At 34.2% G+C, this 12,992-nt stretch overlaps 1 protein-coding gene across 1 annotated transcript; it reads left to right on the top strand.

Moving 5' to 3' along the window:
- Positions 1-1,234: 1,234 nt before the first annotated feature.
- Positions 1,235-11,847, top strand: LOC147063167 (uncharacterized). The gene is made up of 10 exons (XM_085959641.1): positions 1,235-1,476; positions 2,822-2,939; positions 3,792-3,948; positions 4,195-4,318; positions 4,655-4,776; positions 5,453-5,601; positions 5,685-5,821; positions 6,588-6,821; positions 7,984-8,176; positions 8,581-11,847. Exons 1-10 carry the CDS (start codon positions 1,381-1,383, stop codon positions 9,918-9,920), a joined length of 2,670 nt encoding a protein of 889 aa, XP_085815767.1. The 5' UTR covers positions 1,235-1,380; the 3' UTR covers positions 9,921-11,847.
- The last annotated feature ends 1,145 nt before the right edge of the window (positions 11,848-12,992 follow it).

The following is a 12,992-nucleotide window of genomic DNA, read 5'->3' as shown; positions in this document are numbered from 1 at the left end:
CTAAGTTCAACATCGATTTCAATAGATATTGATAGTGTGCCGACAGAGCTACAACTTAAGATTATAGATTTGTAGTGTGACACTGATTTAAGAGAATTGCATCGTCGTGAAGAAATCTCCAAATTTTACACTGCCCTTAATTCAGACAAATTCGACCAACTTAAAGATTATGCAAGAAAAATGTTATATATATGTGAACAAACATTTTCGATCATGAACCTCAATAAATATTCTTTACGTTCAAATATCTCCGATGCCCATTCACAAGCAGTTTTGAGAATATCGACTACAAAATTAACACCTGAATTTAAAAAAATGTTCAAAAACAGTTTCATTCTTCTCATTATTTTTTTTGTAATGTTTATTTTTCGTGATAATAAAATAGTGTATGTCTAAAATTGGTATTTTACTTGCGGCCCTCCGCTCATTTTCAATTCTTGAATTTGGCCCTCCATCCAAAGAGTTTGCCCCCCTGACCTAGATGTGTGAAATATTTGCAGGAGATAATAATTGTGATACACGCTGTATGCAATAAAACCTGCCGACTGTCAAGATTAGAGCAGGTAATGTATTTTTTTAATTTAATACACAAAAATTCCATCCCAGATTGTCAACTACATAATATGTAAATTTTACTTAGCCATTAAATAAAACTCAATATTTGCTTTTAAACCAATAAAATTAAATAAACTAGGTATGTGACTAAAATACTCTACCATACACCATTCCAGTAAATACTAGTTTAATTGTAAATATTAAATTTCTAAAGACAATTCAGCGCAACAATGCTTGAAAATTTCACAATAGGTTGTTTGTTTCCATGGTAACAGAATATTTTTTAATTAATATTCCGGTGAAGTCATTGAACATTGGAACAATTTAATATTATAGCAGAATAAACGCTAGTAATGCACAAACACGTAGGTAATGTCTTTGGTAATGCACTAATTTATAGCTGAAGACCTCCCCAAGGATTATTGTGATTGGTCATACATTTGTACTTTCTATAAATATTTTTAACTAATAGGTCTAAGAAAATAAAATGTGGTTTTGGCAATGGGGTATTTTTAGTAGGTAATTAGAATATTTTCAATAACATAAAAAGAGTCAGATGAATCTGTTTGGGTGAAAATAGTTTAGTGTCTATGGTTGTTTTATTTCTGTGGTCTATGATATTTTTGTACGACAAAAAACGTCAAAATATTATTTGAGGTGACGTACAAAAAAAATATCTACCTAACCGTCAAATTGACATTGAGGAATGTTGTTTACTTTCGGCTACTTGTACATACGGCATTCAAAAACGAGCGTCTGGCCTTGCTGAGTTTCTAAATTAAATGAAGGCATGTAAGTTGTAAATATAACGAGAAATCACAAGGGATGCGAGCTATGGGCCCCGTTTCGGGGCAAGCGGTCACTTTAGCGAATAGCATTATCGGTGTCGGTATTCTTGCCATGCCATTTTGCTTCAAGCAGGTAAATATTATGATTTATAAATTCTCAATACATTAAGAGAGTATTCGAATCATTTATATATGTTACGCCGAATGTGCGAAATTGACTATTACATGAAATGGGCTAAATTTTGCCTAAGGGCTTGCGCAGACAGAGCGCGGTCAGGCGGTCTGCGTTCCGCGTTCGGAGTTCGGCGTTCTTTGTACTGTATGGACTTCATACTGTATGGGTACACAGCCGGTGGTCAGACCGCGCCGGTCAATTGGAACGCTGGAGTTCTGGAGTTCTATGCCCGGAATTACAAAGAACGCCGTACCTCCGCTGAGCAGTCACACAACATAGAGCGAAACCACACGGGGGAGTGAGTACGCAACAGCGGTGCTTTCTCACTTCCACTCGCAGTCGGAATATAGCGGTCAAGCATTATGCAGCGCTTGTGTCAGTACAACGTTTGTAAACAAATGGAACGCTTTATTGTTGACCGCCACCTGTCTGCTGTCCCTGAACGTTAGCGGTCAACGGTCGGTTGAACGCAGAACTCCGACCGCTCTCTGTCTGCGCAAGCCCTAAATCATGAAAAATGCAAGCCCGTTGCCTTATTCATGAATTAGACAAAATATCTGGTGAGTGCATGAATTCCGCAGTAATTTTTCTGCCTTGTTCATGCATTGGACAAATTAGATAGTAGCGCTACGGTGGTATTTTTTGCAACTAAACTAAATGTGTGAAATGCTCGTGGATTTGTCAAAATATACGTATATTATCTATGGTCAAAATAGGTGGTCGCGCTCCGGTGGTATTTTTTGCAACTAATCAAACTAACCAAATGAAATGTGTCAGATATCATTGATTATAATATAAAAATATACCAATCAATAATTAAAATGACGTTCATATCCATTTACTATGCGCAAAAAAACTAGAACTATAATATGATAACGGATGAATTTTATTAAAAGGTATTTTCGCGATTTGATTCGTGCTTGGGTATCGTACATGCAATGGTCGATTGTACGTTTTTGATAGTTTGTTGACACTTGTTAGCTAACCTCAAAATGGACATTCAGTTGAATAATTCAGAATTTCAAAACCTAACCTAACCCAACCTAACCTAATAATATTATATTATGTCCAATTATAACTAATAAAATCATCCGTATTAAATTTACTTTTTCTGCTGTCATGTTGACAGTTTAAGAATTCCATGCCCTGGCGACTTCATGTACTCAGCAGAAAATTTACCTTATTCATGAATAAGGCAACAGGCTTGACTATTACATGAATTAGCCAAAATTTAGCCCATTTCATGTAATAGTCAATTTCGCACATTTGGCGTAACATACACATATATCTGATTGTTTTGCAGTGTGGAATTATTCTATCCATCCTTATACTGATTCTGAGCGGATTCATGTCGAGATTGGCATGCCACTTCTTATTGAAATCAGCCACAATGTCGCGGAGGAGAAACTTTGAAGTTTTAGGTATGTAGTCCAAATATGAAACATTAGTAAAAGTAAAGACAATTGAGATAGACCGCAGCAAGCAGAGAGAAAAAAATGACTGACCCAACCGATCTATATACCTATCAACATAGTGGTCGGAAGCTTGTCAGACACAATATGGTAACAGAAATACTATGTCACACAACACATTTTAAATAAACAATTCACTATTTTTTGAAAGTGTTACGGATAACACTTACTTTCAATTTTTAATGCGCTTAATCAACTCGTTTAAAATAAACAGTATCTACTTAATACTGGATTAACAAGTCTGGTTTACTTGTAACAGTCTTGTATTGTCACTTTGATTATTAAATTACAGTTGTTTTACTGTTTGCACTGCTAAATTTGGGAGATGTTAATAACCTGTCGTCCCATTGTTAGCGGCATTTATTTTGAGTTCACTGCAAGACCAATATCTTACATGCGTAGCGGGGTTGTTGGAATAATATTATAGCCACTTATTATTCACTCATCTGCCATACATTTATTTTATCTATGGTCAATTAAATAAAGTGTATTGTTGCCGTTCTCTTGTGACACACAAGCTAACCACTACAAAATATTTTACTTCTGATCATCCGCATTAATCCTAACAGGGGTCTTTAGAAGTTCTTCCTGGGATGCTCCCAGCACAATTTTAAAGAGCATGTTTGATTTGTTACGCCATGATATATGCCTGAAATGATTTAAAAATGTGGCGGGTGGTGAAAGAAAAGCCTGTATGTTTTTTAATATGGCTGACATGTTTTTCTCATTTAAGAACCTCATGTTAAAATAGATTCTGTAGAAATATTATAGGCATGTCGTTTAATCTAAATTTATTTTCAGCATATCATGTGTTCGGGTCCACTGGAAAACTAGCCGTGGAGATCGGCATAATTGGATTTTTGATGGGGACATGCGTTGCGTATTTTGTGGTGGTAGGAGATCTCGGCCCGCAAATAATCGCAAAGATGTTCAACCTCAACCACAGCGACAGTCTCAGGTATACAATCTCATAGCAGTTATTGGTTCTTAAAGACCTTCTGTTACTATTAACAGTACTATATATTATATAGTAATTATTATACTATTAAAACTATTTAATATTGATTAGGTCTACACAATTCCATTAATATCATTTAAAGTGACGGTGTAGCGTATTGCTCCTTTCACCCGATAATACATACACCAATTGCCGTAGCGCCATAACAGAATGTAGCCCTGATTGATGGAATTGTAAATGTTTTAGAACTGGCGTTATGGTGATAGTATCCGTGGTCTGTGTCTTGCCACTCGGCCTGCTGAGAAATGTCGACAGTTTGAGCAATGTTTGTGCGGCGACGATCGGTTTCTATTTTTGTCTCGTTGTTAAGGTAAGGTATATATACTGTTTACCAATAGTACAAAATAATGGAATAGTACAAAACATTGGAATCATTTAGAATTTGTTTTGATTAATTGACTCATATTATCTAGATTTACTAAATGAAATTTAGTGAAAGTTTAGAAACGACGTGTCCATCTAAGGGAATGAAAATGGTTCTGCTTTTTATTTAAATAACAAACGTTAAAATGAACCATTTATGATTGAAACACAAAAACAACGTTTACCATAAAAAATATTGAATTATCGACTATCAGTATTTCGAAATATATGTCTGATGTTATGTGGATTGAGTGTAATGATAAATAATTTAATTTCTTTTCAGATTATCGGTGAAGCGTCCAATCAATTGTTTTCATATGATTGGATATCCAAAGTAGAATTCTGGCAACCCGCTGGGGTTTTGCAATGTTTGCCTATATTTGCCATGGCGCTATTTTGTCAAACGTAAGAAATCTCATCACAGTTTTTCACCACAGATATAATCTAGTATAGTTGTGTTAAAATCGGTAGTAATTAGATATCTAAGATGGTAAGTCCGCAGAGTGTGACAAGGTGACGGCATCACTTTTGTTAATGGTGCTACCGCTCAGACAAAATACTGTGCAATTTTATAGGGTCACCAGTTGTGACCTTTGTGTTATCGGTGCCATCGATCTGAAGTCTTCACCGATCAGTTCTTCGTGGTCAATTTTCAGATAGAAATGTTAAAAAAAAAATATGCCATTAATCTGCTTTCCGAGATGATTAACGGAAAATATTCGGGAAGAGGATGATAACACTGTGACTAAACTGGGATAGCCTGTTATATGAGTTGAACCTGCCACATTGCCTTCTGTGAGTCCTCTGCGTGTCAATATTTAATTGTCTGGTAATCGAATTGTCACTTTGCGTATTGTCTTATTTCTTGATATTTCAGGCTTGTTATCTGTCTATTCTTAAAGACAGATAGTAATGTATGTTGTCAGCTGGATGAATGTGAATGCTGATAAATGAGGATAATGAACAAAATAGTGATACATACCTACTCGTATAGTACACACGAAACGAGCAATAAATTGTATTAAAAATTATAATGATTTGTGGTATGTAACTAATGAATTATTGTTTATTCTATGAATAGGCAACTGTTTGAAATATACGACACACTGCCAACTGCCAGTATGGATAAGATGAACACTGTGACGAAGAATGCAATTCATATTTGCTCTGTGGTTTACGTGCTCGTTGGGATGTTCGGGTACATTGCGTTCTGTAACCAACCTATTTCTGGTAATTGTTTAATTATCAAATATTGTTGTAATAAGTTAAAAATAAATAAGATGTTTGAGGAAAATGACATGTTTTTGTTTTAGGTAATATATTGGTGAGTTTCAGCCCAACCATGGGAAGTGACGCAATCAAAATGGGATTTGTCATGTCACTGGCATTCAGTTTCCCTCTTATAATATTCCCGTGCCGTGCGAGCCTGTACTCTCTTCTATATAAAAAGGTAAGATCTACTCGTCATAAAGCAATAACACATTGATTGAATGGAATTAAATTCATATCGGTTTATATCTCTCTTTATACTCTCCCATATTTACACATCTAGAATTCTGATCCATTTTTATTGGGTGCAGAACTTACTCTCAATTTCTTCAAGGGCTTAGTTCTTCAGAAAATTTTTTATACCAAAATAGCACATTGGATAGTATGATTTGGCGATTTATTTCATCGATTATAAATATTACATATTTGTTTTTATAATAAGGGACCCGAGATAAACAAATGACTCCACAGTTTCAAATGTCTTCAGCCCCTACGATAAAGCTTATATTTATCATATGCAGCTGTGCATATTACATAATGCAGAACTGATTCGCATGTGTGCATTGCATTCATTGCCTTTGTTTATTTGGATGTTTGTAGCGGATATTTTTAAAGAAAAAAAAGTCCACTGAGGACTGGACAATAATATCAATACACTTTACCATGTAGATTGATAAACCATTAATAAGAAAACCAGCTAATAAACGAATAGGTAATACAAAATTATATCTTTCATCATTATCAGCCGGGGACCGCTGGATTAAGTCCTCCCTTAGATCCATCCAATCTTTTCGGTCCACAGTTCTATGCTGCCACGTACATCCACCGCACTTTATGAGTTCCTAGATCCAACAGGTTTTAGGGCATCTCTATGGTCGTTTAGTTTTGTGTCTCTTGGTCTCTTTGGGTAGGCAAAGACGTGTTAACATCCTGCTTTCATTTGACAGGGACAAGGATCGCCGCATGAAATACTGAGCAACTTAATACCGGAGACAAGATTTAGATGTCTTACTTTTGGAATAGTGGCAATCTCATTGTTGATCGGCCTAATGTTGCCCAATATTGAACTGGTGCTGGGTCTCGTGGGCTCAACCATCGGAGTGATGATCTGTGTAATATTCCCTGCGACTTGCTTCATTTGTGTCTCTTCAAAATATACAAACGAACGAGTATTGGCCCAGGTATTTGGTTAAATGTTAATTGTACATATTACATTTTGTCATAGCACAGTTCACTGCGAGCTATCTTATGGAGAGATACGGCCATATAGCATTGAAATAAAAAAAATATGAGTTATTCGTGGAGCATTACGAACGGAAATGCTCAAATTCTATCTAAGAAAATTAATTTCAGATTGATTGGTATCAAATATCTGATAACACTCATTATTATTAGGTACAAGTTGATACTTACGAGCACTTACCACAATTTTGGACACAAAATTAATGGGAATTGGTTTACTCCACTGGATGTGGTCGATCGAGTGTGGAAAAATATGGGATCAACTTTACTTAAACACGTGTTAAATAAGAATATTTTATTTTCAATAGTCACGTGTGTATCATACTAATATTATGCATTAAAGTTTGTCATGTAAATGTAATGCGCCTTCCATATTTGAGGGCAATCGGTGCTCTTTGTTATATAGTAAACTCCCGATTATCCGTGCACGATACGATATTAATAGCTCTTAGGAAAATTCAAACTGATATTAGAAAATCATTAAAAGATTCCTGAAAACAAACCAAAATTACAAATTTTCTTAATAAATAATGAATATTAAACATGTTAAAATAATCGTCTACTTTACAAATGCATATTATGTAGTATTTTAAAAAGAGAAAACCCATAGTTCGGATTATCAGTGTTTTTCGTTTATCCCGACCTTTTATCCGCGACCCGCATTTAGCCGCCTCTCCCCACCATTAGACCGGATAATCGGGAATTTACTGTACTTGAACTTTATGGCCTGAAATACTATACTTCAAAACCTTGTTCCATGGCGATGGATTTAACATTTCTATCATATGATCATAATGTTTCTCTATCGTTCTACATTGTGCAAATCAACATTTTAAAGATTGAATAAAATATTTTTGTACCATCAAATACCTACATAGTATTATTTTAAACATCTTTCTTCTAAAATTGAGAATAAAGCTATATTTTGTATTTTTATATCAATCAAGATTTGATAAAGTTGATTTAGCATGATATAACTATAATAATATTTATAAGTTTACAATGCTTACGATGGCATGATGGCAGGTCAATTTAAATATATGTGTATTATTTTGTCCATAAAATTGACCTAGATTAATTGATTTTTGTTGAATATTTCAGATAGTTTTATGCTTTGGCATTGTAATAATGGTGTTGGGAACGTACGCCAATTTGCAAGCAGCCGAAATCGATCGAGTGGGATTGGAAAGCAAATTGGTAACGGGACCACTCCACGTCAAACATATTCTCGAAAGTAAAGTCATGAAAGCACTGTCACCTGCGCCTGCCATTGACATCCTGAAACTTGAACATAGTAAGATACTACTTTTATACATAATTCAGTATTTATATGAACACACGTTGGGATTCGAATCATTCATCCGGCAAAGATCACATGTTTTTGATCCAGATTGAGGACACAATGGGTTGTGTGAATGGCTAACAACTATTCTTCATGAAAAGGGAACTGTTGATAAACCTTCACTCTGCGGAGGGCTATACAGTTTGCTTGGCAGCAATCATATTAATTTACGTTTACTTATAGACAAGTACTCGGCAGTTGACTGGGTATCGGGGTTTGATTTAACCAATCAGGGGCACCACTCGCAACCCCGATAGATAAGTTTTGTTAATTATTTATGGTTTTCCTTAATTTATGACCACTTCCTGCACGCATTTGCATTTGAAATGTTTAGTAACGTTTTGGTGATATTCTAGGTATAATACATGAAAGTAATAAACCAATTTTAGAAGAGCTTCCATCAAGAGAAGAGAATGTTTTGAAATTACCAGATGACGTAAAAGACGAAAACAAAGACCTTAAAGAATCGAAGTTCCAACCTCCTAATCCTGTTCCGCCTGTCAATAATGGCCAAATGCGCAAAAACAGTGCTGCAAAAATAAAAGAAGCCCAAATTAGTGAAGCTAAAGACAAAGTGCAAATTGAAACTGACATAAAAAATCAAAATGCCATCGATAATGATAATGCCAACAAAGATGATAGGGAAAGAGAAGGAGGCGGAGATAGTGAGGTTCGTGTTGAGAAAGTGGATAAGAAATCGTCAACCGAGACTGATGCCTTACACCGATCGCAAAACGCCAAAACAAAAGTAGAAGCTGAAGATGCTAAAGCTGTCGAAGACGCCGTCAAGATTGTGTTAGAGGAAGAAAGAAACAATGATAAGAAAATTGAGGACTTTAAAAATGAAGAGTTGATGGAGAAGCTGAAGCACCACGAAGAAGAGCAGAGGAAAATGATCAAAGAGCAAGCGGAGATTCTCCACGAAATAAAGAAAACCCAGCAAGAGATAAAGAAAGAAAACATCGTGAAGATGGGAGAGGACATCGGCAAATCGAGTTTAGAAAACAAGAAGTTGGCATTGAAGAGCATTCAAAAGTTGGCCAAACTCGCCATTGAAAGTTTGGGCGTCGATATAAATTTACTGACAGACAGTCCCCCTCGAAACAGCCCTAAAGAGACTCCGCAAAATAATCTCGATAACAACGTTGACGTGGCACCACTGCTTTTGACTGTAGAAAATAAAGAGAAATTGCCAGTCAATTTTCCGGCAAAATATGATCAAAATGAAAATTTAATTTCAAACAATATTCCCAATAATCCTCACATCAAATCGGACAGTGTACACGTACACAAGCAAGATGAACCGGAATCGTACAAAATCGGAGAAGACACTAAAATAGTCGCCGAAAATAAAACAAATATTGAATACGGTCCAAAGATACACCAAAGTAATATCGATAACAATGTTCCCATAGCGATTGCTCTGTCAAAGAAAAAAGCAAATGATTTCATTCATAAAAATGATACACCGAATATTCCACTCCCTTCACCTGTCAAAACGCTGTCCAATAATGAAGGTTTCAAAAATACAAGTGTGGATAAATCACAGCCGTTAAGTAACGATCATTTTGGAGTGGATCGAGATATTTTAGAGGTCAAAACATATAACCCTCAAATTGAGAATGAATTCATACCGAAACAGCGAAGAAGGCGTGCCGCGTCGGACTGTTTGGATAAAAAAATGTCAGTCAAATGAATTTCGAGGATGTATCCGGTGGATGAGAATGACCAAAATAGTTTCAAGTAATCTCCAAACTTTCATAATCGGTTATTGAGAAAAGACTGCATATATTATTAGGTGTAAAGAATGAGATGCTCTATTTTCATGTAGATCTCGAGACAAAAATTGTGAAATTTAGTCTTAGATTTTTGTCTTGTTTATCATTTTTGTATAATAGAATGCTTTAGTTAAATGAGGTAAGATTGTGCCTCACGTGCTCTACTTTTCATTGATAACCTATTTTTTTATGATACTTATTATGCCAGTTTTACAATACCGGTGACAAAATTTTAAATTCTTTTATAGTAAGTATTACATAATATCTAACATGTATCGACTGTTATCAACTAATATATTTTTTTTCTTGCAAAAGCTTAGCGAACTATAAAAGAACAGCGATTTAAGAAAATAAAAGGGTAAGCGACATTAAATACGTTTGTGCTCTAAAATGAATAGAGGCAATCCACTGTTAAATTTTTATTAAATTAATGTCAGTTAGCAAATTCACTAGATTTCTAGTTTAATTTCTGAAAAAACACATTATGGATAACCATTTTTTGAACCCGGGTATAACGTTATCTTTTGAACAATACTTCTTATGATACATTCTGACTTTTGTTTAATTGTTTTGTTACGTATGTATACATATAAAAATACATACATGGTATAGATAGACGAGGCGAATGAAGGTTTTATTTTATTTTTTAAGTGAATACATATTTGAGTATAATATATAATAAATTACAAGTGCGGTTTGGATGCTATCAGTGAGTGGTATTGAGCCTACCCTGAAAATGATAGCGCTAATCTATTATGTTTGAGAGCCAAGAAGCATATTACATTTAATCTAATATATGATTTTATTGTAACGGGAATATGGAAAGGCACAATCATTTTGTTGACAATCAATATCAGAGGTTGTAGGTGCTATTAGCATTAGTCTACTATCTACTAAGGAAACAGCCATAGATTTTCATGTTGATTATTATTAATTTGATTTTAAAAAAAAAATACATTATACTTATTACTGCCTATAATTTATGAATGCCGATGTGTAGAATATAATATGTTATAGACCAATTGGTTTAATTTTAATGCATATTGGCCAGAACAATCAGGCAGAGTATCAATATTAAAAAATATTACTTGAACCGGGTAGTATGTATGCATAATGGTTTTTTACTCTTCGGTCAATCTGATAAGTAAACAAAGAATTCATCATTGAAGTTTCATGCCAGAATGACATGTTTATATCGAAGATGGTAACCGTGCAATTAGCGCATGCTTATTAATAATTAATATTTGAACGAAAATTAATTCATTACATTAATCTGTGTGAAATTCTGAAGGGCTCGGTTCTTCAGGCTTACAAATGTAAAACAGACGACTGCCAATGAATTGATTTTGTTTAACCGAATGAAGGGAGATTGATGTAATCTAATTTCGTTTTAGGTATAATTTAATTGTATTCTTGTTTATATGTAGGACCAATATCTTTATTCAATACCAAGTCTTTACCGACCAAAAGCACCTAGCGGAAAAATATGAGGCTTGCGATTTGAGATATTTTTTTAGATAATTTACAATTTCAACTGTATTAATTAATAAATTTGTATTTTTGACTTTAAATAATAAAACAATGTTAAATAATCCCGCATTAACCGTTCCCCAATTTATTGTTTTCCTCGATCTATCGTCTAAATATCATGGTCCCGTCACAAATACTATCCCTATTGACCGTTTTTGTTGAATATTTCTCATTTTGCTTTTGTAGAATTGTTTATGATACATACAGATGATTGGCTTGCCTCGCGTCTCGTATCACGAATTTTTATAAGTTGCAATTAAAATGCCTTCCATGAAGAAAACTAGAACTCTAGCTGAGAAACTGAAAATAATTTCAGACGCCGAAAAAAATCCAGGAGAAAAACGAGTTTTTTATTTATTTTATAATGTTTTTATATATCCCGCATTTATCGTTTTTTCTTTAGGGTCCCTTAAGTTCCCGTAGAATCGGGGTTTCACTGTACAGTTGAAATTGTAAATTATAAAAAAAAAAGTCTCAAATTGCAAGCTTTGTATTTTTCCGCTAGGTGCCTCTAAGGTATATAATATTGTCGTCAACAATTAATAAAACATTATTGGCCTGAGCGAGTGGCATCATGCGGTCTGAGATGATAACACGTATCCTACGTAAAACTTTAGTTGTGAATTCTTTGTTTACATATTATCATCAGTCATCACTTTGCCCAGAGAGTGAGAAGCATTAAACATTCTGCCCGGGCAAGGTAGGTAATGAATTGAGTTATTTATCACCGCCCGACTGTTCTGGGCATTATGTATAATTAATCACTCGGTCCATAACTGTGTCATCTTGTCGAGTCTATTTAAAATAAGAAAATTACTAATTACACAACCAGACTCATAAATGAACAACTCACGATTCAATTTGTAACACCGATTCGATTGTCTCGATACATGTTTTTTGACTGATTCATGATGTACGTTGTATTACTAGTGTTAAAAATTATTCTTTTTTTGTTGTCTGTATGTTAAAATAACGAATGAAGTCAGGCGACTATCATTATATAAGCAAACGTCAAACTGACAGCATTGAAAGGCCAGACGGTCATTACTAAAAGTCTGTCCTTCCGTTTATCGGGAGGGAAGGATATCCATGGCTTTTTTTCTCATTGGACTTTTGTTAAAAAATAGTTACGACATTTTCAGCAAGTCATTATTAAGTACAGTAAGTTATTGTAATACCTAACCTAACCTAACTAAGTACTTGATAATATTATGTGATATTGTAAGCGTAATATTTTTTTTGCATTGTGGTTAGGTTATTCATTTAATAAATAAATTAAAGTTAATTAAATGGTGTTTTTAATTTTATCAAATAAAAAATGTAATTAAATTGATCTTGCATAAATTAGACAACAAATAATCGCAGCTTGATAAAATTAAAAAATCATTTCCATTATTTAGGTTTTTAACAAATTATAAAAATTATCCGTTAGAACGTTATTTGGTTTTTTATGATATTAA

The sequence above is a fragment of the Rhyacophila brunnea genome, unplaced genomic scaffold (genome assembly GCF_057557595.1).
Source record: "Rhyacophila brunnea isolate RB1 unplaced genomic scaffold, BYU_Rbru_1.0 scaffold_9, whole genome shotgun sequence".
Classification (NCBI taxonomy): Eukaryota; Metazoa; Arthropoda; class Insecta; order Trichoptera; family Rhyacophilidae; genus Rhyacophila; species Rhyacophila brunnea.
Note: the sequence above shows the minus strand (reverse complement) of the source record. Positions and strands in the feature narration are given on the sequence as shown.